The sequence below is a fragment of the Lingula anatina genome, chromosome 7 (genome assembly GCF_051362555.1).
Source record: "Lingula anatina isolate TDL-2025a chromosome 7, LinAna3.0, whole genome shotgun sequence".
In the NCBI taxonomy this organism is placed as follows: domain Eukaryota; kingdom Metazoa; phylum Brachiopoda; class Lingulata; order Lingulida; family Lingulidae; genus Lingula; species Lingula anatina.
Window position 1 is genome coordinate 22,964,766 of NC_141773.1, and position 24,748 is coordinate 22,989,513.

At 35.0% G+C, this 24,748-nt stretch overlaps 3 protein-coding genes across 8 annotated transcripts in view; 1 reads left to right on the plus strand and 2 right to left on the minus strand.

Annotated features, from left to right (window-relative positions):
* Window positions 1-2,221: 2,221 nt before the first annotated feature.
* Window positions 2,222-24,748, minus strand: part of LOC106173385 (uncharacterized) — a 46,473-nt gene continuing 23,946 nt past the window's right edge. The window contains exon 22 of the mRNA XM_087018042.1: window positions 2,222-3,475. Coding sequence (XP_086874168.1) covers window positions 3,298-3,475 — 178 coding nt within the window. The 3' untranslated portion in view covers window positions 2,222-3,297. The remainder of the gene's footprint in view (window positions 3,476-24,748) is intronic.
* Window positions 6,772-11,831, minus strand: LOC106157883 (uncharacterized). Of its 2 annotated transcripts, none has more exons than XM_013533699.3 (7): window positions 11,593-11,831; window positions 10,827-11,153; window positions 9,803-10,096; window positions 8,875-9,198; window positions 8,440-8,595; window positions 7,424-7,473; window positions 6,772-7,152 (listed from the first exon to the last, which is right to left on the minus strand). In XM_013533699.3, the coding sequence occupies exons 1-7, from the start codon at window positions 11,669-11,671 to the stop codon at window positions 6,871-6,873; spliced, it is 1,512 nt and encodes a 503-aa protein (XP_013389153.2). In that variant the 5' UTR covers window positions 11,672-11,831; the 3' UTR covers window positions 6,772-6,870. The 2 variants fall into 2 exon arrangements, with proteins under 2 accessions (XP_013389153.2, XP_013389139.2); XM_013533685.3 differs by having other exon boundaries at window positions 7,412-7,473.
* Window positions 12,275-19,458, plus strand: LOC106157921 (cell adhesion molecule 3-like). 5 transcript variants are annotated; one of them, XM_013533738.2, is made up of 5 exons: window positions 12,275-12,324; window positions 13,884-13,984; window positions 14,530-14,856; window positions 17,149-17,442; window positions 18,509-19,457. In XM_013533738.2, the coding sequence occupies exons 2-5, from the start codon at window positions 13,903-13,905 to the stop codon at window positions 18,850-18,852; spliced, it is 1,047 nt and encodes a 348-aa protein (XP_013389192.2). In that variant the 5' UTR covers window positions 12,275-12,324; window positions 13,884-13,902; the 3' UTR covers window positions 18,853-19,457. The 5 variants fall into 5 exon arrangements, with proteins under 5 accessions (XP_013389192.2, XP_013389207.2, XP_013389175.2 ...); XM_013533753.3 differs by lacking the exon at window positions 12,275-12,324 and adding an exon at window positions 12,338-12,357; XM_013533721.2 differs by lacking the exon at window positions 12,275-12,324 and adding an exon at window positions 12,463-12,758.

The window sequence follows — 24,748 nt, forward strand, 5'->3', positions numbered from 1 at the left end:
CTAATGTTTTTGGTTTCATTGATGGTTTGTATGATTTTTTGCTCAGTTGTTTAATCAGTTTGGGTTTTATGACTTGGAAAAAAGTACATTTCCGGTCGAGAAGGTTACAAAACTGACCTAGTAATACTTTAATAACTTTTAAAAATATTCGTTATTGTAGGTTAATGCAAGGAGTTATAACAGACCTTCTGTTATAACTCCTTGGTTAATGTTCAAGTATTGGTAATAACTCTGTTGCTCCATATGAGTCGGGTGAGTGCAAAGTAAACTCTCTAGATTTTGTAATTTATTGCACTGAAAATTGCAGATGGAAAAATCTACAAAAATGTACATGCTGTATTTTAATCTGTGTTGTCTTTTCTCAAGATTCGCCTCGACATTTTTGCGTGACCTTGATCTCTGATGACTTTCAAATCATTTTCAAATAAATGGTTATTATGTCCTTGTATGTTGGAAGTGATACCTCTAGCAAGTGAAGTTTCTTACACCCCATTTCCATAGATTTTTAGATTGATCTATCCCTGTGGGGAGTCTCACTAGATCACTGTCAGCTTGGCCGGCTTAAGCGTCTGTCCCGCCTACTAAAAGCTGTAAGGGGGTAATTAACTATGGTGTCCGCTCGGCTGACTGCAATTTAGCCTGAACCCCCAGGGAGTTAGGTCAATCTAAAACTTAATCTTTAGATCAATCTAAATCTCTGGGAAAGCACCCTAATTAGTTACCCAGTTAATTTTCATGATATGCACAATGAATGATTTAGCTCGCTTAGGCTGAGTTCCCATACCTAGATAGATCTAACTGTGTCGATCTATCTCCAAGGGATTTTTTGCTAAATTGCTTTCAGCTTAAGCAGCTTAGATGTCTGGCACGCCTACTGAAGCTGCTAAACAATAATTAATTACCCCCTAGCAGCTTCAGTAGGCATGATAGACATCTAAGCCGCTTCATTTGATTGCAATTTAGCGAGAATCCTATTTGAGATAGATTGATCCACAGTTAGTATGATATAGGGTCTGGGAACGCTCCCTTTATCTCCCCTATGCATTGGCATTCATTTTGGATTTCAGCACCATGCCATGTGGGGTTATGGCTTGGGCATACTTGAGGTTAAGTTGACTTATCACCTTTGTTCACATTTTTCCTAATTTCAATTTTCTGGATTGAAAGTTACTATAATTGACATCATCTCTGTGAATTTTCAGGCAAATGTATGGAGAAATAAAAAATTGATGTGCATAAGATAAATCAACTTTGTTTTATTTCACCCATTACCAAATGAAAATGTAGTTTTTAACAGGCCATAACTCTTGATACTGCATTTTGAATTTAAATGTAATTCTATTTTCATTTAGCTTAAAATATTGGCTTTTTAAAAATGTATACTTTGTATGGGTGATTAAGGCAAACAAATAAATATGGCCAATTTACTGAGGTGACCTGGCTTTTCAAGGCTAGTTCACAGAATTAATTGGGCACAGCAGAACTTTTTGGGTCAGCATTAACTGGATCCTACGGGGTTAAGTTAAATTTTCCAAGGTATATATATAAAACAAAGTCACAGTCACCTCAACCTGTCTATCTATAACAGGGTACCGAGAACTGTCAACTTTATTAACTTCATTCCATCACATTTACAGCAAAGTATTCATCCTAGTGTTAGCTGACCTTGCAAGGAATTCAGTTTATTGGAATGTATTTCTGAATAACAACTCACTAGTTCTCTGAACAATAATTCACTAGTTCACAAAAGACACAAAACAACTGTCACTTTTACTTTAAAAGTTAGTTATAGTATTGATAAACGAAGTATCACGTTTTCAACAATTAATATATTTAATTACAATCCATGTCTGCAAGGTTGTGTCAATGACCAAAATACAACGTTGAGTCAACAACACATTATGACGGTGTGCACGGCGACAACGGCGATGGCGACGACAGACGCAGGTGATGGCTATATAGTATATGTACAGACACATCTGTGTCTGTACATAAAAAGCTGCAAACACGATTCATCTCAATATCAGGAAGATTTTCCAAAAATTCCAGGACCATGGTCCAATTTATACTAGACTGTGTGTGTACAAGCGTGTGTCAACATGTTTACCACGATGCATAAAAACCAATTTGGAATCCTATATGTGTATCATTAATAAAAAGGGCAATCAAAGAATGTAAATAAAAGAAATAAGTATTAAAGCACAATACTTTCTTATTAAATATTATAATTTTATTTGTAAAATAGTGAAAGCTTCTAAAATATTAAATATTCCTGAGAAGCAGGAAGAGCAGAGCTGAAGTTTGGCACGTGCAATAAAATGCTGGACAATAGAGGCAATATACACAAAATAAGGCCTGTAGGCTGTACAGTGCTACCTTTTACAATTATAAATGGTGTAAAAAGCTAATAATAATTTTATGCTGGAATTAAGCCACACTAAATTACCCCGTTTCATGAACCCATTATTAAAATATATACTTTGCTTAATTCATTTTTGAGAAACCAGAACTGACTGTCAAAACAAGGAAAATGGATCTAATGTTATTGGCTCTTCATTCTATCAAAACATTTTTACATTAATTTTGGCTGCAATAAACCCTCAGATTTTTATTGTTTCCAATCATTATTCCAATTACCATATATATATATATATATATATATATATATATATATATTGCATTTTCTCAATAATGACATCAAGGGGGTTTCTTTGGGTCAGTTTGAGCTGACTCCCATTGTCAGTGAATAAACCAGCCCTTCTCAGGGAATTATCATGATATATATATATATATATATATATATTATTATTAAGTACCAAAGAACTTTTACAGAGTCAAACTGTTTTTTATGAGGGTATTCAGAACAGTGTAGTAGTTACAGAATCCTGGATCAAATGTAGCCACCAACTTCAAACTTGCCGCTTAATTCCTGATTAGACACTGAATACATTCCCTGCGGGGATCACTCAACAAGTATTCTAATTGGGTCATCAATATTTGATTTGCGGTCTGCAGATCTGTTAGTTCCCAGTTCCGAATGCTCTATTTGTCACTTAAAACCTTTCTATAGCATAAGCCATATACAGTGCATTTGGTTTCTGTACATGTCACAAATGGCACCGCTACTAGATCCTGTCCCCATGTGGACATTTCAAACCTGTTTTGGCAGACTGGATATTATGCTTTAAATGCATGTATATATTCACTATGCCTATTTCGTTAAACACAAACAAATACTGGCCAAAGCTGCAATGTATACTAATGCCGAAGTGATACCACATGTATTTGAAATATTCTTCAACATTTTTCTTCCACATTGTACTTGTCCATGTCCTCGTACAGTTTCTCCTCAAACTTCCCCAGAGTAAGAACATCACTCTCCGAGGCCAGGAGGACATCCAAGGAGTTAACAATGTCTTTGAATGTTGACCTTGAACTTGGGACTTCTTCCCAGCAGGACAACATGATGATGTACCTGGAACGATACACGACAAACAAGGACTATTATTGCTCATCATTCAGTAAAATTACACTTGACAAGCATTACAGTTTTTTAAACACATGGCAGGCCCGTAGCCAGGGGGGGGTTCGGGGGGTTAGAAAGAACCGCCCCTTTGTTGGGAAAATGTCCACTCTGGGTAAAATTTGATCTAGGTACTTGCAGTTTTTATGAGAAAAGGTCCACTTTTTCAGAAAAAGAACCCCCCTTTTGAAAACTGCTGGCTACAGGCCTGCATGCATATATGTATATCAAAATTAACATTGCACACTCACATGCCCAGTGAACAGTGTGGTGGTTGGGGCATCTGGTATCCCTCAGTTACAGCTTCCATCACCTGCTTGGCTGACATACCAGGATAGGGACTGGAACCTAACCAATATACAAGCAGCAGTGAGAATATTGTACTCACGTAAAATACTGTCACTGTCAGAATAAAAGAAACTATACTTAACAATCTGATCAAGATTACTGAAGATACACATTGTGTGAATGAAAATTCAGTGTCAAATATTACGCAAATAATAATAATAATGATAATATTAATATTCAGACAGATAATAATTATAATAACATTTATTAGAAACTTATTCAGTTACTATTTGCACCACATTCCTGGGATACAGAAGATATTTTATTGAAAGGATACAAGATATTGAATAACAATCTGTAATTCTCAAAATTCAAATTCAGCGGTCATACATGGCATCATAAAATCATGATTACCTGTTGAACAATTAGAACACAAGTGATCACAGTTTCATAATACTTGTTTGCTAAACATTCTTTCAATATAACAACAAGAACATTCCAATACTTTTATGAGCTTGACCATCTGGCAACATTCTTACCCAGTGTGACAATCTCCCAGAGCAAGACTCCATAGGCCCAGACATCAGACTGCGTGGAATATATATTGTCAAACAGAGCTTCTGGGGACATCCAGCGGATTGGCAAGCGACTCTGTTAAAGAGTAACATTAAGAAAAGGTATATCTGTTATGTGGTCATTATAACTGTCAGCTGATAGCACCTACACCTATATCTGTACATAAATTTATTTACATATCCTTACAATACATACAATGTGTGGTTATATGCAATTAACATACACTATGCAAGGGCAGATCCAGAGGTATTTTCTGCCAGGCTTCCAAATTGTCTTTATTGATCTATCCCCCATTTTTGACAGTCTTCAGACAGAAAAAAATTAGATACCTGTCAATGTAAACTTGAAAATCTGATCGTCTTCTCTTCCAGAAGACCCAGAAGACGGCCTAAATCTGCGCCTGTACGGGTGTTATATCATATATATACCTCACAATATATAGGGATAAGTAATATAAATCATGTGCACTGAGCAGTAACACTTCTTGAAGTCTGCTAGTACTGATAATCGATAAAATAACTATCCAAGATTGCTAATGCCGAATTTCAGGTAAGAATTCAAAGTAACTTTTTTGGCTTTCATGTACAAAGGCGTTTACTAACCTGCGATTGTTTTATGTAAGTGTGACTTTCAATGACGTCCTTAGCAAAGCCAAAGTCAGAAATCTTGCAGGTTCTATCCTCTGCTACCAAAATGTTTCGTGCAGCAAGGTCTCGGTGAAGAATCTACAATGTAAATATTGAGATTGTTGATCTCACGGTGTAATGAAGATGTTGGCACATCTTATTTTCTTTTAAAGTTTATAAGAAAATTATCTTTAATGACTATATGAGGCAAAAATTGGTGAGATGGAAAATGGACAAAATAAGCAATAGAAAGAATTAACTATTTTCATAAAACAATTGTTTATCCTAGCTTACCGCCATTGATGAAAGATATGACATTCCATTGGCCACATCTGATGCAAACTTCATCAGATCACGTGGTGTCAAGGAGGAGCTGATCCCATGTAAATTACCATACAGCACTTTCTGTTTTGAACGGTCATTTCGTAGGTAGTCCTGGAGATTTCCGTTTGGAAGGTACTCAACAATAATTAGTGGCACAGCTAAAACAAATAACTTCAATTTATTTAAAAAGAATATGTCAATTTATTTTAAGTTTGGCATGTTTACCACTTGCTCAGGTGTTCCACAGGAAGCTTTTGAAATTGCAAAAAAAAAATAAATAAAATAAAATAATAAAAAATAATAATAATAATAATTAACAAAGCTATATGAATTCATTGCTTCATTTAAAGTGATTAGAAAATTTACAAAAAATTTAAAACTTTTATATTATATAACATGTCTACATACCATCATCTCGAGTGCAGGATCCTAAAAGCTCGACCACGTTTGGGTGAGATTGGAGTTCCAGCATCACTTTCAGTTCTTTCATCATCTCACTGTAGAGGGATATGTCACTTGTATCTACAAATATAAGTTTATCTTATTGAATGAAGTACATGCTGAAATCATCAGGTTTTTAATTGACCTGGAGCATCAAAAATATATGAAAAATGTTGGAATATTTACCCTTTGCAGTTTTAACTGCAGCAATGCTCCAATTCTGTTTTCCATCAAGGTTGAAAATGTTGCCCCTAAAGACCTGACCAAAAGCCCCGCTTCCTATCTTTTCCATCAACTTGATATTCTGTCTTCTTATCTCCACATCTCTCTCCTGAATCTCTGCATACTGGGGCTCCTCCATTGGATTAAACTTTAAGTTTAAATTGGTATAAATATCAACATCAAGATATGGCACCAAAGCTGTCAAATGTACAGAGAAAAATTACTCAAAAAGTAGAAAATAATGTTGTACAAAATAGTTTATTTTATCAATACAGAAGCAATAATACATTATGCTTAGCAGCAAAGTTAACACCAAATTTTAATTAAACATAATCTGAAAAATGAGAATTTCACTAAAATGCATTACCTCCAGAAAACAAACCGTTTTTTTTTACTCAAGCTGTATCTAGGTCTAGTCAAACAAACAGGCTTTTTTTGTCAGAAAAATGTCTGCACTGGGTAAAATTTGATCTATGAACACAAAGGCTTAATGGCAAAAGGTATATTGTTTCAGGAAAAGAACCCCTCCCCCCCTCTCCCACTTTGAAACTGTTGGCTACAGGCCTGAATCATAATTTCACAAACTCTTACACAGCATTACACGACATTACGTAACATTACCACTTGATGTTCTGTAATGAAGTTGGTGTTGACAGGCCATTCATATGGCTCTTCTTTACTCCTTAGCTACAAAAGTACCCGGTAGGAAAACGAATGTTAACATATCATTCTTTTAAAAATTGCAATCAAATGAAATCAATAACAATATAATGATGGCAATATAATTATTTTCAGTCTTTATTCCTTAAAAATTTCAGTAGACTTTATCACATATAAAATTTACAAAAATTTATAGATAAGAGTGTTAAATTAGTGTGTGTATGTATGCATGTGTGTGTGTGCGCGTGCATTCTCAGTTCCTTTAGATCTTTCAGTGATTTCTGTGCTCCTATTTGTCTTAGGTAAATTGGCAGCTTGTTCCACTAGCTGTGCTGGTGCAGCTATACAAAATGATATGTCACCATATGTCAATGATATTCCTTCTATTTTACCAGTAACTACCACATGGCAATTATGTAACATTACCACTTGCTGTTCTGCACTGAGGTTTCTGTTGACAGGCCTTTTGTATGTCTCTTCATTACTCCTTAGCTGCGAAAGCAGGAAAACAAGTGTTAATATTTCATTCATTAATAATTCGTTCTTTTAAAATTACCATCAAATGATGTCAATAATATTCATCCTACAATATTTCACCTGTAAACTATCACTTTTAATTTAAAAAATATACTGTAAGTAATAGCTGTTATCACAAGCAACTCATTACACAAGGACTGTACATGTACTATAATTCACAGACTTTATGACCAATCTTTAATCCAGGCCTTGCATTTTTGAGTATGACATTCACCTCTCCACTCACAAAAGTCTGAAGCTCTTCAACTTCATCCTCTGCATTGTTTTCCTGTGACACTACAATGACAAATAGATGGGTAAGACACATGCATCTTCAAATGAGGAAGGGGGGATCAGGGAAAATTTGGGAGCAAGGTGTATCAGCATCAGAATAGGAGGAAATGAACTAGGTGAAGTACTTTAATTACAGAGAAAAATCTGAAAAGAAATGCATTTTAAAATATTAATTAATTTTTAAGTGAATGAATCTGACATGGCCATATTGGGTGAAGAACTTTCTAAAATTATTGAAAGGTCCATTTTCAAGTATGACAAGAAAAAACTTTCTTCAACGGTTAATTGTTTTCACTAAAGACCAACAAAATTTTCAAGTTTTTACTTTAATCGGGGTAGGGGGCATAGGGAAACACATAGCCTTCTCTGTATGATTCACCGAAAGCAAGCAATTTGCTAATACATTATCTCCAATCAACTTAGTCTACTACCAGTCATCTCAAATAGCAGCCCCAAGGTCAAATCTTAAAACTTAAATACCATAGTTACTTGAACAAAACAAATTTTAAAGGTAAAGTTAATTTTTAGGAAAGTTTTTTTACATAATCAAAATCAGAGGTGTACAGTAAATGGGTATAATACTAGTATGCAACACACATTTGGACCCAACTTTAGGTCTGTTAGTTCTTTGCCTATATAATAAGAAAATGTCCTAACATTTCCAACACAGAGTGTAAGACGCTACTCCCCCCCCCCCCCCCCCCCCCCCCGACTCAAACAACTCCCAATTAACTTAAAAAATTTTCTAACAACAAATTTTGAGTTAAAAAACAAAACCTTATTTTGGTTCATACTGTTAACAATTACAGTTCACAAGAGAAACTACCAATATGATAAATGAGAAACATTCCAATATTGTTTTCATGATTGAAATTATGCACGTCAATAAGGTGCATAATGAGATTAAATTATCAATTGATTTCAATTTTATCAATTTTTCTAGCTGGATTCAAAATTACTTTTAAATACCTTTTTCTTCTCCTCTTGTTTCTTGTTTCTTCTTGATGCAGTAGGTGTAGGTGACATAAGCCAAGACAATAATCACAATGACCCCCAGGATGGTCCCTATTATCCCCCCTAGGGCCTCACCAGATAGACCCCCCACTGTGGCCCCAGTAGCTTGCTCTGAAATGATGTCAAGTAAAAAAATGGTATTCCCCATCACAACAGGTTTATTCTGAGCATTAATTTAAATTATTGTAACAAGTCAAAATGTCTTTGGAAATACTGACCTGAAATCCAACTACCATCACTTATCAATAATTACCACCTCAAATTCACATATATAACTTATTGTTATTGTTAAAATACCACTATCCCAAGTCTGTTGGAGGAAATCCCAGTAACTGACATGTACATGAGAAAAGTTAACCAAGTAGTAAATCATTAAAGTACCACTTTTACCTGAAAGTGAAATTCTCAAGACCTTGCTTGGTGGATCATTCAACTGGTTCAAAATGTTACTGGCCTGACACTCATAGTATCCAGGTTTCTGAATGTTATTCAGGTTAAGAACAGAGGAGTTATCACGATTTCCGCTTCGTGCTTCTCTGGTGTTGGATAGCTCTTCTCGATAAAACCACTTGAAGTTAGGTTGAGGGTCACCAGTGGCTGAGCAAATGAGAGTGACGGCTGAACCTTTGACAAACTCAACACTGCCCATTGCTGAGTCTATGATGGGGAGGGCACCTGTGGTGGTATAGGTGATCTCAGGGTTGCTGGCAGCAGCTGAAATATTGTAATGTAAAGAACCCTTGGGTGTTGAATGATACAATCACCATGAAAGAGGCATACAGAAAATATATACATAAATATTATGTGAGCATAATTGTCACTTTAGTAAATGGAGTATTAGCAATGCAGATGTAAACAGCAGTTAAACTAATTAATTTGTCCTGAATTACCATGACTGCCAATTTTACTATAAATACCAATATTAACTAAGGGATACCTGACACAAATTAGTTGACATATATAACAAAGAGGAAATGATAGACTTTCAACAAGATGGTAAAAAATGCAGCATAATTTCAGTTTTAATTTGATAAAATTTTATCCAAGATCAATACAAGGGCTAAGATCAAAAAAGGAAGATCAAAGATTAGTTCGTAATTTTTTATATAAGAAAAAAAAAGCTGTTTACTCCAGGAATATCCATCAAATTGTAGGCATTTGCATACATGCATTTGACCTTACGGTCAGTCATGTTTGTATCTTGAAAAAGTTCTTATTTTTTCTAATTCAGGTCTTAAACACAACAAAACCCTTTAATTAAAGTTGACATGAAGCATATCTACATGCAGTGTTGTTACATATTGTATCTTTTACTTACTCAGTGACACACTGGCCGACTTCTGTCCAATCATACATGTAAACTGTGCACCATCATCAGAGGCCGAGACATCTACTCTTAGCTCACTCTGTCCATTATATGTGCAACCATCACTGTTCAGGACAGGGTCACTAGACTGAGCCTCTGAGGTCCTATTTTGTTGCTGACTGTTCAGAGTCTGGTACCATGTGATCCCCTTGGCTGGACGTCCTAGCTGACCAGAGCACATAAACTTTGTTGACCCCTGGTCATTTAATTGTTGGGTGGTCAAGACAGGGTTTTCACTGGGCTCAACTATAATATATACACACATATATATTTTTACTATATATTTAATAGTTGGGTATTCAAGACAAGAACTTCACTGGGCTCCACTCATATAATAGGAATAAATATACTAGTATGGATGTTAACTTGATTTGCTTATAAAGTGCAACAGCATTTTCTAGCTGATAGCAAATTACATTGTATGTATATACCTACTGAATGAGTGATCTTTGAAAAGTTTTTTTGAAAATCTATAAAAATTTTTTTTAAATATTTATCTTAATTGTTTAGCTTTGAAAATATCTGAATCAATCAAATAATTATGCTACATAAATCTCTATTAAATAGACCTGTTCTGTCCTTAGGTAGCTGTGTCTCTGTCCTTTAAATTATCACAATTTCTAATTGTCTGTTGGTGATTTTTAACTAATCACAGCACTAAATATGTTTTGACTAAAAAAATCCTTTTGTTAATATATAGTGATGAGGAGAATGTGCAATATACTGGTAAGTGTTTTAGGTTTTGTAGTTTAAAAAAAAAAAACTTAAAATACAAGCATATAATACAGACATTTCATTAAAAAGCAACTACTGTAACTGTTTTTTAGCTTTCACTTCAATGTTAGGACATATAAACACTTCAAGTCCAGTGTTATATGCAAAGAAAAAAAAGTTGCTCAGTTATGTTTCTTATTTAAATAACCATTTAAACTGGTTCTCAATTAATAAGCATAATATAAAGAAACCATGATGTTACCTTTTATCACCAGCTCTTGTGAATAGGTTTCTTTTGGAGCTCCTCTCACATTCACTCTACACCTATACTGTCCCTCATCTCCTGGACATTGTGTTTGCTGGATATTTAATGTGGTAGTTTTGGTACTTTCTGACAATGTTCCAGATAGTCTGGCCTTATCAGGGCCAAAGCTATATTGTGCACCATCAGGATATAGTTCAAAAATATTCTCAGAGCCTTTGTACCAGCCAACAACAGCTAATGTTCCTGATGCTGTATATGTACACTGCAATGTTGTTGTTTCTCCAGGTACGCCAACAACTGTAGTTTGGGTTACAATTCCAGAAACTAAAAACATAAAAGGCATATATATTTGAACTCGAGACAAAGGTATTTAAGATTTGGAATCTTTAACAAAAATATGTAGAATATGTACATGTAACGTTATATAATGATTAGATAAAAATAGGGAAAATGCATTTCAAAATGCATTCCTATTGACGGTTCTAATACGTGCCCAGCAGACAAACGACATTGATTCACCGTTGAATCAACGTTAATTTTGGTGGATCTTGTTACGTTGAAACAAAGTAGAATCAATGTCGTTTGCCTGCAGGGCGCTAACGCATGAATTTTCGTGCTAAGTCAACTCAAGGGCCAACAGTCATGTACCTCTTCTTCTGTGATTATAAATCCTTTGCTAATCACAATTTGAAAAGATCACGTACATTAGAAGGAAATGCAACATCGATCATAATTGCGAGTATATTAATTAACTCTAACTTACCTGCTAACAGCAAGATTACGATGACAAACAACGGTTCAAAACTGAATTTAGATTGACTTGATAAACAAAAAAGAGCCATTTTTCAACTGTGGAAACCCAGTCTTCTACAAATAAAATTAGAGATTGATCAGTTCCCAATTCCCCATACAGTGTTTAAAACTAAATCCCATAATGTTCATTGGTTCCAGAATAAGCGATACATCCTGTTAGTCATTTGCCTCCATTTTTTTTTTCTTTTTTTGCACTCGGTTCGTGTATAGCAGAGGAAGTCCGAAAACTGAGACAGTTTAAAATTAATCATATAGCTCACACGGAAATGAACACAATCTACATATAACAATCATCTTTTCATGATCTAACTAAAAATAATTTGCCAGGTTTGATGATTATGTGATTTGGGAGCATATTCTAGCTGTGTTTTGGACGGTGAGAAAGTTTTAAAAGTGGGCGTAACTTATTCACAAGAAATGTACTTCTTTTCCAAGAAGATACAAAACCCAATTGACAAAAATTTATACAAATTACCAATGACACCTTAAAAATGAGTAAAAATACAAGAAATGAAGCTATGAAAAAGTATTTTAGCATTCCCAGGGGAAATACTGCGACATGCTTTGTGAAAAAAGTGTCTGGCTAGCTTGCCTTATCCTGTGGCGCCATCTGGTACTGCATTAAAATAGGTTGAAGCAGGGTCTGAAATTGCTTGTCCTCAGTGGGTCATGTTTTCAGTGGGTAGGTGCCCGCTAATGCTAAAGAGTTTATACAGTATGTAATCGCCAATAGAAAAAAATACATCTCCAATTTTTCTAGCAGCTTTTTGGGTTGCATTCTAAATCTTGTAAATATATACTGTACTGTGAAAACTTGGGCGCCTACCAAGCTTCACAAAAGTTCACATACAAGTAATTTAAAAAATACTGGGACAAAATTTTACACTACACTAAGACTTGGACATAATTATGTCCAAGACTAAGATGATGGTGCTCTACTAAAACGGGCATACCTAGATGAATTAATACACGTTGATGTACTGTTAAACACTAAAGCCATAGTATATCATGGAGTACGTGCCAATTCAAGGAGTAAAGGCAATTTATGTAGAAGTTTGGTGTGTGTGCTGGTTAATTTGTGGGTTAAGTGGTTAATGTGGTTTATATTTCCAAAGGGTATGCTGTTTTTTGCTTTTTTTTCAGCATATTTTATCCACATTTTCTAGATATCTACATGTATTTTACCTGTAGTGCATAATTTAAAACTAATGGTGATTGTTACTGACAAATATATCTGTATTGCTTGGAGACAGTTCCCACAGATATTTAGATGGATCTATCCCCCTGGGGAGTCTCACTTGATTGCTGTCAGCTTAACCAGCTTAAATGTCTGCCTCGCCTATTTAAAGCTGTAAGGGGGTAATTAACTTGTGTGCACGCTCGGCTCCCAGAAGCTGACAGCAATTTAGCATGAACCCCCAGGGAGTTAGGCCGATCCAGATGGATCGATCATAAACTGTGGAAACCCAGTCTTGGAGTGTAGTGTGATATCGATGACTATGTTTTGCTGTTAGTATGGGAGATGTCATGTTGAGCCTTTCTGTAAAGAAAAAAAGAGAAAAGATTTCCTTAAAGAGTTTTTGTTGTAATATATTAGACAAATCATCACAGCAGTACGTAGTTGTAATTGTTGTTGTTGCCAATGTTGATACACGCAGTTGAGGTTGTATTCAGAAGACACCTGCAACAGTGATTATAATCTGTTAAATAAGCATTATGTAATATTGCATTAAATTGATAAAAAATAATGTTTTGTGTAGTGCCACTATACAAAATTCTTAAAAGGAAAACTGTGTTCCTTGTTATTTTTTAACTTACAAGAATGATTGACATACAGCTCAAATTGGCAAACCAGCTTGACTGGATAATTTTTCTTTCTTGTTATCTTTCTTGTTATCTTGTTTTTGTATTATTGCTATTATATCTCTGTACATTTTCACCGGCTCATTCTGGTGTAGAAAGTATGAATAAAGCATATAAACTATTTAGCCTCAGCAGGCTCCAACCCACTGAAGACATACATGACCCACTGAGGATCGACAGGCATTTTGGGTACTGTTGGGTTGAAGTCAGGTCACAATACATGTTTATTTCAATTTGAACCTCCTAACAGTTTAATGACTATTAGTAACAGGATTTATCACTTATGCTGGAATTAGTGAACATTATAGGATTTAGTTTGCTACACTAGATTGAGAGTTTGGAACTGATCAAACGCTAACTTTATTTGTTAATTTGCAGACGACATTCCTGTTGAAAAATGGCTGTTTGTTGTTTATCATCAAGTCAATCTAAATTCAATTTTGAACCATTGTTTGTCATCGTACTCTTGCTGTTAGCAGGTAAGTTAGAGTTAATATGCAGGGAATAATGAATGTAGCATATCGCACTAATGTGATCTTTTCAAATTGTAATTAGTAAAGGATTTAACTGCAGAAGAAAAATATGCAGTGCTAATTGAATTACTAATACATATTGCCCTGATTTGCTGGAGTTTCAGGTAAGAAGTGGATGCATGTTTAAATAATGTAATATTGATTTTAGAATTCAGGGATTTGTTTTACAACTCACCCAGACTTCTTCCCAAGCAGTCTTAGGGAAAACGTTGATATAAAAATTTGGGTAGGATCAACAGTTTAAAAGTTTGGTGGTACCAGTTCAAACTTTTACCCATCCTGTGCATAGGATCAGCAAAGGCCAAAAGTTTTGGCCATTTCTGATGACCATTCGATTTCAAGGATTCAGATTTTTGTCAGGTACTTTTAAGTTACTTTGCTCTTTACCATGAGGAAAAAAAGTTTACAGTGTACATAACATATTTTTTTAAGTTACCAAATCTTAAATACCTTTTTCTTATATTTCAAATATATACCTTTTATGTTTCTAGTTTCTGGAAATGGATCACAAAATACAGTTGTTGGCATACCTGGAGAAACAACAACATTGCAGTGCACATATTCAGCATCAGGAAGATTAAATGATGTCAGCTGGTTCAAGGGCACTCAGCAACTACTTTCACAATATCGAGATGGTGAACAATTTCTCTTTGGCCCTGATAAGGCCAGACTATCTGGGACATTGTCAGAAAGTACCAAAACTTCTACACTTAATATCCAGCAGACACAATGTCCAGGAGATGAGGGACAGTATAGGTGTGAGGTGAATGTGAGAGGAGCACCAGAAGAGATAAATTTACTACAGCTGATGATAAAAGGTGATCAATCATGATTTATTTATTTATATTTCATTTCTTCCTGACTTTCTTTTTCTCTTTCTGTCTCTCTTTATTTACTTCTGAAAACATTTAACTCTTTATTATTTTTCATTTGACTCCCATTAAAAAGCTTTGGGAGTCGTCATGACTCTCAAAATAAAAAGCCTAGGGGAAACCCTGTATAATATTGGTGACTGTTGTAGAAATTAATTTTGAAACAACACTGTGGGAGTGTATATATAACATTTGTGGATGTTTAGTGAAAAATTACTTTAAAAGTATCTATATCTGCCCACTGTTGCACTGTGCTATAATCAGCTGTTTTATGAAAGCTGTCCCCTGCTAAAATTTGTTTCATTTAACATCACATACGGTTCTCAATCTATTCAAGAACATTTGGTGTATTTTTATTACAGTACAGTTCTAATGTTGTTCTGTAGTGAATGTAACAGTTCAAGAACTGTTTTTGGGAAGTCCTTCAGAATGTCCTAGAATAGATTAAGAATATTTTTCATTAAGAGAGAAAAACATGTTCTAGGGCAGATTGAGCACCATAAGTGAGTGTTCAATGCGACAATTTTTTGCAGGGTTGATCTATGTGTCAGTGAGAGGGGCAGTGAGAGATGTGTGGCTGTCATCAAATGTTGTAGTGACAGAGTTATAAAAGCAAACACATGTCTGAACTGATCTGAGGCACTGCTGCTTGTCTGCTTATGACATTCATTTGTTTTCACTGATCTGATCAATATACAGTAACACTGTCTCAGTTGCACAATTTATTCAGGAACATTTTGGCTGCAAAATTTTTTTCCCTGGATAATAATATATGAACAGAAAAATTATTAACAAATTCCTTTCACTCATGAAGATATAAGTACGTTGCTAAGCAGCATATGTAAACATAAAAACAACAGACATTTTCATATTTTCAGTTTGTCTTTATTCAAAACTAACCTGCATTATCAGCATGACATGCCATTTCTGGTAAATTTTGAAAAGGCAAGTGACTCGGTATGAAAGTGACTTCATATTTTGATAAATTTTTTTCACAACTGTTTCAATGCAAGATATGAATAACTTTGACTTTAACTGGTACTTTCACGAAATAAACTATAAAATTATATCAAACTCACTTTAAGATTTTTTGTTTTAGCATTAAAACTACACATATAAATATAAAATTAAAAAATATATTTAAAAATACTGACTACAGAGATACTTTCAGTCAAATTGTATTTTTACTTACATCAGTGCAAAGACAGATGAGCATTTGACCAAAAATGCCACGAGTGGAGAAATGTAGATTAGATATCAAGCTCTTGGTGCATGTACGGTACACTAGTGCCAGTAATGATAGTATTTGTTTCCTCATAGATGATCAGCATATTTATAACATGTTTAAGTGATTGCATTATTGCTAGTGTTGTTACATAACTTTGTTATATCCAAATAACTTTTAAGATTGAAATATATATATGAGTTGGAACATTGATAGATTTGCAGACAGTTAGGATTATCCTTACTGTATGTTTTTACCCAAATTAAATAGAAGTTTTACACACTAGCTAGAGTCTTAACCCTAGCTGCAGGATTAGTGGATATCATATACATGCCACATGATGTGGGTAGTGATCATACAACCAGACATAAAACATTAGATGTAACACACAACACCAGGAATTAAGCAGGAACCAACTTCAGTTGCTACACTTTTCTGGTTTATGATCAGGGACAAGATCCCAAATTTTTGGCATCAACTGTAACTAAAGATATTCTAATCAGATGTTTAGTCAAGACGTGAAGGAAATGCCTTATTTAGGAAGCTGATGAAGTGTATTACAAATACTTTTCTTGTTCTGAGATAACCCCCTGGGGAGCACACCTGTATTTCAGGTCACCTGATTTCTAGGTGTCATCCAAGGTGAACAGACACAGGTGTACTAGTATACCTACAAGTGTGTGGGGTGGGGGTGGGGGTGGGGAATAGTATCCAGAGTGATTAAAATATATGCTGGTACCAAATGCCTTGTGGAGAAAATTAATAAAATTCAAAATTTTTTTAATTTCTTTTGGAATGATTAAGTTTTTAGAAATTTTATGAGAATATATATCTGCTTTAGACAATTAGAACTGTAAGTCACAAAAATTTCAATTATTGTGTTTTTTTAAAATGCAGCTCTAGCAGATGTCTGTATGGTTTGTGTACAATATTTTTGATTTTGATTGCTATTTTTTTCATACATTTAATTACAATGTACTATAGATAGTATAGGCAGTGTTTGTATATTCCAGTGGAGCCCAGTGCAAACCCTGTCTTGACCACCCAGCAATTAAATGACCAGGGGTCAACAAAGTTCATGTGTTCTGGTCAGCTTGGACGTCCAGCCAAGGGGATCACATGGTACCGGACTCTGAATGGTCAGCAACAAAATAGGACCTCAGAGGCTCAGTCAAGTGACCCTGTCCTGAATGGTGATGGTTGTACATATAATGGACAGAGTGAGCTAAGAGTAGATGTCTCGGCCTCTGATGATGGTGCACAGTTTACATGTATGATTGGACAGAAGTCAGCCAGTGTGTCACTTAGTAAGTAAAAATCAGCAGTAATTAATGAAGTATGTCTAGGAAAAGAATTGATCTTTGTTGATTCATCCCCCAATTTTGACTGTCTTCCAACAGGAAAAATTGGATACCCGTCAATGTAAACCTGAAAATCTGACCATCTTCCGGAAGACCCAGAAGACGGCCTAAATGCGCCTCTGAGTCATGCTAACATAGATTTAGTGAAATGCATAAAATTTAAATTCTTGTTGGTTTACCATGATGCAGAAAGAAAATGCTAAGAAACGTCACTCCTGTCAGCATATCTCGCATTAAATAAGTTCTGACATTTTGATTTTGTTAACATTATCCAGTTACTAGTGATTTGGCTATTGTAAATTATATCCTTGAACAAGGAGCTTACTGGTAGTTTTAGACTGCATTCCCACAGATTTTAGATTGATCTATCCCCATAGCTCACTAGATTACTGTCAGCTTAGCCGGCTAAAATGTCTGTCCCGCCTACTAAAAGCTGTAAGGGGGTAATTAACTACCGTGCGTGCTCGGCTAACAGCACTTTAGCATGAACCCCAAGGGAGTTAGGTTGATCCAGATGGATCGATCCAGACTGTGGGAATGCAGTCTTAGAGACCATTCTCAGACCCTATTGTACTAACTTTGGGTCGAACTATCTCCAAGGAGATTCTAGCTTAATTGCAATTAACTTAAGCGACTTAGACGTCTGTCACACCAGCTGAAGCTGGAAGGGGTATAACAATCATTTAGCAGCTTTATCAGGCGTACCAGACATCTAAGTCACATAAGCTGAAAACAATTTAGTGAGAAACCCCATAGAGATGGACCGATCCTGTTAGATCAATCTCGGCATGGAAATCCAGTCTTAGTTTATACGTACCAGATAGCCCTGACCTGTATTTATTTTTCTTATTAAAAAAAAAAAATCCTAATGATTGTTTAAGATGATAGTATATAGTTCTACCATAGCTTTTTAAAAATCAGCAAAGATTTGTGTCATGGTTTGAATCCAGATATGCCTCATTTTAGACAAAAATATGGTTTTCTGTGATACAATGACACTGCAATATTTCAGCTGCTGCCAGCAACCCTGAGATCACCTATACCACCACAGGTGCCCTCCCCATCATAGACTCAGCAATGGGCAGTGTGGAGTTTGTCAAAGGTTCAGCCGTCACTCTCATTTGCTCAGCCACTGGTGACCCTCAACCTAAATTCAAGTGGTTTTATCGTGAAGAGCTATCCAACACCAGAGAAGCACGAAGCGGAAATCGTGATAACTCGTCTGTTCTTAATCTTTATTACATTCAGAAACCTGGATACTATGAATGTCAGGCCAGTAACATTTTGAACCAGTTGAACAATCTTCCAAGCAAGGTCCTGAGAATTACACTGTCCTCCCCCGCCACATGGTGGTAACCAGAACTTTTGAAATTGTATGCACAGATTTTTCAAAATTCCCAGATACAGACTTAAGCAACAGATAAAGGGCAGATTAAAATATATGTGCCAAATATCATAGATTTATTTTCACCAGTTATAAAATCATTAAAGTTAAAATTATTCCCAAGATTTAGTTAAGTTCATGTATATTATTTCACCTAGAATCAAGGCTTTTTCGTGGGTCGGGGTACAGGCCGTCCAAATTAGAGGGGTTAAAAATTGAATGAAAAAAATATTTAAAAAAAAAAGAATAAATCAAGGGGGAAGGGGGGTTATAAATAATCCATAATGATCTCTGGCTGACCCTCTTTCACGAACAAACTCTCTAAAATAACAAGGCAGCAAAGCTGTCAAATGTACAGACAAAAAGCAGGAAATAACAAAATAGGCTACTGTCAATTCTGATGTAAAAGTACATTATGTTAAACTGCAAATTCAACATCAAATTTTAATTATGCTCAACAGGTAATACCAATGTAAGTAAAATGTGTAACAAGCATAAGGCTTCAGGCCCATAGGAGTTCAAGTTCACACTTTGAAAATGTAAAACTTCCAGAAAAAGAAGTCAATTAGACTGCTTTTCCAACTCGAGCTACATTTAAGTCCTGTGTTTCTTTTTATGTACAGACACAGATGTGTCTGTACATATTGCCATCACCTGCGTCTGTCGTCGCCGTCGCCGATGGCGATGCCGATGCCGATGCCGTCGCCGTGCACTTTCCTTGTAAACACGATAAGTGGAAGGCAGTTTTACTTTTTGGCTTTATATTTACAGAGCTGATGAATATTCATAAAACGCAGGTCAAGTTCGAAAATCAGCATGATCGGGCCATTATTGTAGAAGTTATGCTGTTTTTTCACTTTTCAGCATATATGCAACCTTGTAAACACATTTTAAGGAAAACCGTTAGGCCTGTTGTCATGACACTCACAGGAATAATCAATCTTACTAAAACGCAGGTCAAGTTCGAAAATCAGCATGATCAGGCCACTATTTTAGTAGTTATGCGGTTTTTTCATTGTTCAGCATATATGCAACACTGTAAACACAATATAAGAAAAACAGTAAGCCCAATTGTCATTAAACTCACAGGAATGGTCAGTCTTACTAGAACGCAGGTTGAGTTCGAAAATCAGCATAATCGGGGCATTATTTTAGAAGTTATGCTGTTTTTTCACATTTCCTCAGATTTCCTCAGATTAAATTCTTAGGCATGTTAATAGCCTTATTATTTAAGTAATAAGATACGTAAAAGTGTTTGTTTGACATTTCCTGCATCTTTACAACATTGTTAGTTGATTATGTAAAAATGATGGTAAACTTGTTATCGTGTATTGTGTAATAAAGTGTCAAAAATGGAAATAAACTCATATCATTGCAGTTTGTCAGATTCAATCATTCACTATGTTCAGAATCTCAGAATGGAAAAAATTGGACATTTAACACTGTTCTATTGATATTTTTCACATCTCATCAATTTTCTTAGTTGATCTTATAAAAATGGCAGTAACCTATTAATTTTGTTTTATGTTAAAAAAGTGTTAAAAATGGAAATAAACCCGTTTCAGAACAGTGCAGTCTTGTTTACATTTTGGCATTTTGAAGGTGTGACTTTGAAGTTCCATCGGCCTAAAAACCTTTGTTAGTCACGTTTACTATTTGTCCATGATACTAATATTTTATTATTAAAAATTGATGATCATTATGCTGTTAAACATTATGTAATATTGCATCAAAATTTGAAAAAAACCTATTTTGGGCACTGCTCCCATGATGACCATTTAAGAAAAACCATGTCACTTACTGTTCTCAAACAGTACAGTTAATATAGTCCAAGAAATTGGTGCAGAAAAAAGGGTGAATTGTGCGTTTTTTACCTACAAGCATGAAATTTGCCACAGTTGTAGATAATGGAATTCTAAGCTTTTTTGGATATATGGGCATGTCTGAAAATTCCAGTATGGCCGCCAAATCCAATATGGCCGCCACAAATACTCTTTTAAATTAAAACATCTAATATATAGTCCTAAAATGGTTTAGAATATCATTTTATAGCTGGAAAATATCATGCTATGAATGAATTATCAATATCCGCTTCTACAGGCGTATAGAATTCCAAAATGGCCTCCAAAAGTAAAATAAGCAGTTTACTTACGCAAAATATGCAGCAGTTTTGTAAAATCATCAAGTACTTACAATTACAAGCATAAAAATTGGCACAGTTATGTAGAACATGATTTTAAGCAACGTTGGATATAGGGGCATATCTGAAAATTCCAATATGGCAGCCAATTTCAATATTGCCCCCAAAATACCCTTTCAAGGTGAAAGTTATTTGTAAAGTCTTTTATAAAAATATCAGTTAATGGTTAGAAAATACCATTGTATGTATGAAGTATCAGTATCTGCCACTTAAGGTTTTAAAATTCCAAAATGGCCTCCAAAAGTCAGCAGACCACAACTATTGAATTGTAATCACTCGGGAATAGGCATGTGGGCTTTGCAAACTACCTGTATAATCAGCATATTCCTACCTGTGCAGGAGTTATTCTACAGAGTTTTTAAAAAACCATCAAGCATGATACATTTATTATGTACTGAAAAAAGTCCTTCTTTTGATAAACCAACATAAGTAGTTTGACTTTTTGCTCTGGATTCTCATTTAGATCAATTCCCAGTTAGCAATCTTCTTATATGGCACTCATGAGTGACTCCCCCTTTCTAAGAAAAAAAGTATCGTGCAAAATCCATAAAATGTGAAAGAAACACCAGAATAACTTAGCCTTAAAGAGGCAAATATAAAAAACTTGGGGTGCACCAATTTTGTCTGTTGGTTATGATTCTTCAGCTAGATCAGTGCATGGCGCTTCATCAAATGCTCATAAGTATAACAAAAATGACAGCTAATCAAACATACAGGTCTCAACAATTTGGTGTTTTTCATTGGTAAAGTTTAAAAAGCGGGGCACATTTGCACTCGATAATGTTATGATATTATCTTGTGCTTCAAAAGTAAATTAGAAAAGCTTCTTATTTAAAAAATTGGCTTTAGTACATTCGCAGTAATGGCTACCGAGAATTTAGTGAAAATTTATGAGCAAAGAAATACCTGTACCCCAAACAGAGGGCAGGTGTTGATACGTGCTGTATCCAAGAGTTGCATTGCAGACTTCACACTTCGTGCACTAAAAAAGAAGCACTGATCTATAGGCGCCAAACTTTGGTTTTCATTTGATCATTTGGCAACTTGTTTAGTTACAAACTTATACTTTCAAAAAACTGAACATGAAAATAAAAGAATTAAAATCCTCCAGACAGTTAATACATACAAAACTTCAAAAAACGATGTATTCTGAGGATTACACCAAGAAATTAGTGCAATATGGACTTTGAAAGGTAAAAATTCATGAGATTTCCGGCATCATTGTCTCTGTGGGACAATCCAGAATGAAGCCATGAGGAGTATTCACTTACCCAGCTTACAAAATCTACCAGGTAGCTCCTACCACATCTGTTTGTAGTTATGTGTGCAGTTGCTAACTGTGGTGAGGGGAGTCAGAAGCATTGGAAGACTGGAGCTATAAGGGTTCACACTAGTAACCTACATCTACTAATATGCCCTTCCACACTTTCATGTTCCTATGGACCCTCATGCATGTAAACTGAGTCAGAAGCATTGGAAGACTGATCTATAAGGGTTCACACTAGTAACCTACATCTACTACTATGCCCCACCACACTTTCATATTCCTATTGACCCTCATGCATGTAAACTGATGCTTTCTGGTGTTAAAAACGACTAATGCCTCTTGGTATTTTGTTGGGGAAAGTGGATTACATGTAGAAGCTTTAGCTTTAAGGAAATACTGGGAAAGCTGAGGGAAACACAACTACTAGTAAAGCTAGGCACACATTAATGAATGAAAATTATTTAACCAAATAAGTAGAAATTTCGGTGTAGCTAGCTGTTATCCTCTGTTGAGATATTGTCCATTTACTAAAGTAAAAGGTTAACCGCCCATAAATGTGCAACACTTACTTGATAAAATAACTTTCGTTAATTTGAAACTTATTTGTGAAAATACCTTGACATTTTCATATCCTTGACATTTATAGAATTGCTGCATGTGGTGTCACAACTAGACCAAAAGGAGTCCTGTTCTATTTTTTATGGTCATTTGGGTCTAAATGTAACTAAAGGAGCGAAAAACCAAAAAAGAGTAAAGACTGTTGTCAGTCAGATTATATAGTAGTCTTTTTTTACTTTAAAAGGGTTTTAGTGGCCATATTAGAATATTCAGACATGTCCCTATATAACAAATTGCTTAGAATCCTGTTCTGTGCAATTGAGCCAATTTTCATGCTTGTAGTTTTAAGTGCATGATGAATTCACCATACTGCTGCTGTGAGTGGCCTGTTTTTCTTATTTTTGGAGGCCATTTTGGATTTCTATACACTTAAAGAATCAAATATTGATACTTCATGCATACCATAGTCTTGTCTAACCATAAAATGTTATCTTAAGTTATTATATGATTATATATACTTGAAGTTTTAATTTGAACAGGCTATTGTGTCGGCTATATTGGATTTGGGGGCCATATATTGAAATTTTTAGACATGCTCATACATCCAAAAGTGCTTGGAATCCTGTTTTACAACTGTACCAAATGCCATGCTTGTAGTTTTTGATGAATTAACCACTCTGCTGGATATCTTGGATTAGTAGAGTGCTTTTTACTATTGGCGGCCATTTTGGATTTAATACACCTAAAAAAAGCAAATATTGATTCTGAATTCATACCATGGTGTTTTTTAACCTTTGTATGATAATTACGCCCTTAAAAGACTATATACTTGAAGTTTTAATTAGAAGCCGTATTTTTGGAGGCCATCTTGGATTTGAAGGCCATTTTTAAATTTTCGGATATGCCCATACATCCAAACTTGCTCAGAATTTCATTTTCCATAAACCTGCCAAATTTTATTTTCAAATGGATATCTTGAATAAATGGTCTGCTTTTTTTACTTTTGGCGGCCATTTTGGATTTAATACACCTGAAGGATTCATACCATGGTGTTTTCTAACCTTTATATGATATTTTAAGTCATTAGAAGACTATGTACTTGAAGTTTTAATTTGAAAAGGTATTTTGGTGGCCATATTGGATTTGACGGCCATTTTGGAATTTTCAGACATGCCCATATATCCAAATTTGCTTAGAATTTTATTGTCCATAAGTGTGCCAAATTTCATGCTTGTAGGTAAAAAATGCACAATTTTTCACCAATTTCCTGGACTAATATGTACAGATGTGTCTGTACATATTGCCATCACCTGCGTCTGTCGTCGCCGTCGTTGCCGTCACTGTCGCTGTCGCCGGCGCCATGCACTTTCATTGTAAACACAATAAGTGGAAGGCAGTTTTACTTTTTGGCTGTATATTTACAGAGCTGATGAATATTCATAAAATGCAAGTCAAGTTCGAAAATCGGCATGATCGGGCCACTATTTTAGTAGTTATGCTTTTTTTTCACTTTTCAGCATATATGCAACACTGTAAACACAATATACGAAAAACAGATAGCCCAATTGTCATTAAACTCACAGGAGTGGTCATTCCTGCTAAAACGCAGGTTGAGTTCAAAAATCAGCATAATCGGGCCATTATTTTAAAGAAATGCAGTTTTTTCACATTTCCTCAGATTTAATTCTTAGGCATGTAAACAGTTTCATTATTGAACTAATAAGATACGTAAAAGTGTTTGTTTGGCATTTCCTGCAATTTTACAACATTATTAGTTGATTATGTAAAAATGATGGTAAACTTGTTATCGTGTATTGTGTAATAAAGTTTCAAAAATGGAAAT

Coding starts and splice junctions, on each gene's coding strand:
- LOC106157883 (XM_013533685.3), bottom strand. CDS start 11,671: ATGGCTCTTTTTTGTTTATCAAGTCAATCTAAATTCAGTTTTGAACCG. Junction 11,154..11,592: donor CGTAATCTTGCTGTTAGCAG/GTAAGTTAGAGT, acceptor TTATGTTTTTAG/TTTCTGGAATTGTAACCCAA. Junction 9,199..9,802: donor GTCGGCCAGTGTGTCACTGA/GTAAGTAAAAGA, acceptor ACAATATTTCAG/CTGCTGCCAGCAACCCTGAG.
- LOC106157921 (XM_013533738.2), top strand. CDS start 13,903: ATGGCTGTTTGTTGTTTATCATCAAGTCAATCTAAATTCAATTTTGAA. Junction 13,985..14,529: donor CGTACTCTTGCTGTTAGCAG/GTAAGTTAGAGT, acceptor TTATGTTTCTAG/TTTCTGGAAATGGATCACAA. Junction 14,857..17,148: donor ACTACAGCTGATGATAAAAG/GTGATCAATCAT, acceptor TGTATATTCCAG/TGGAGCCCAGTGCAAACCCT.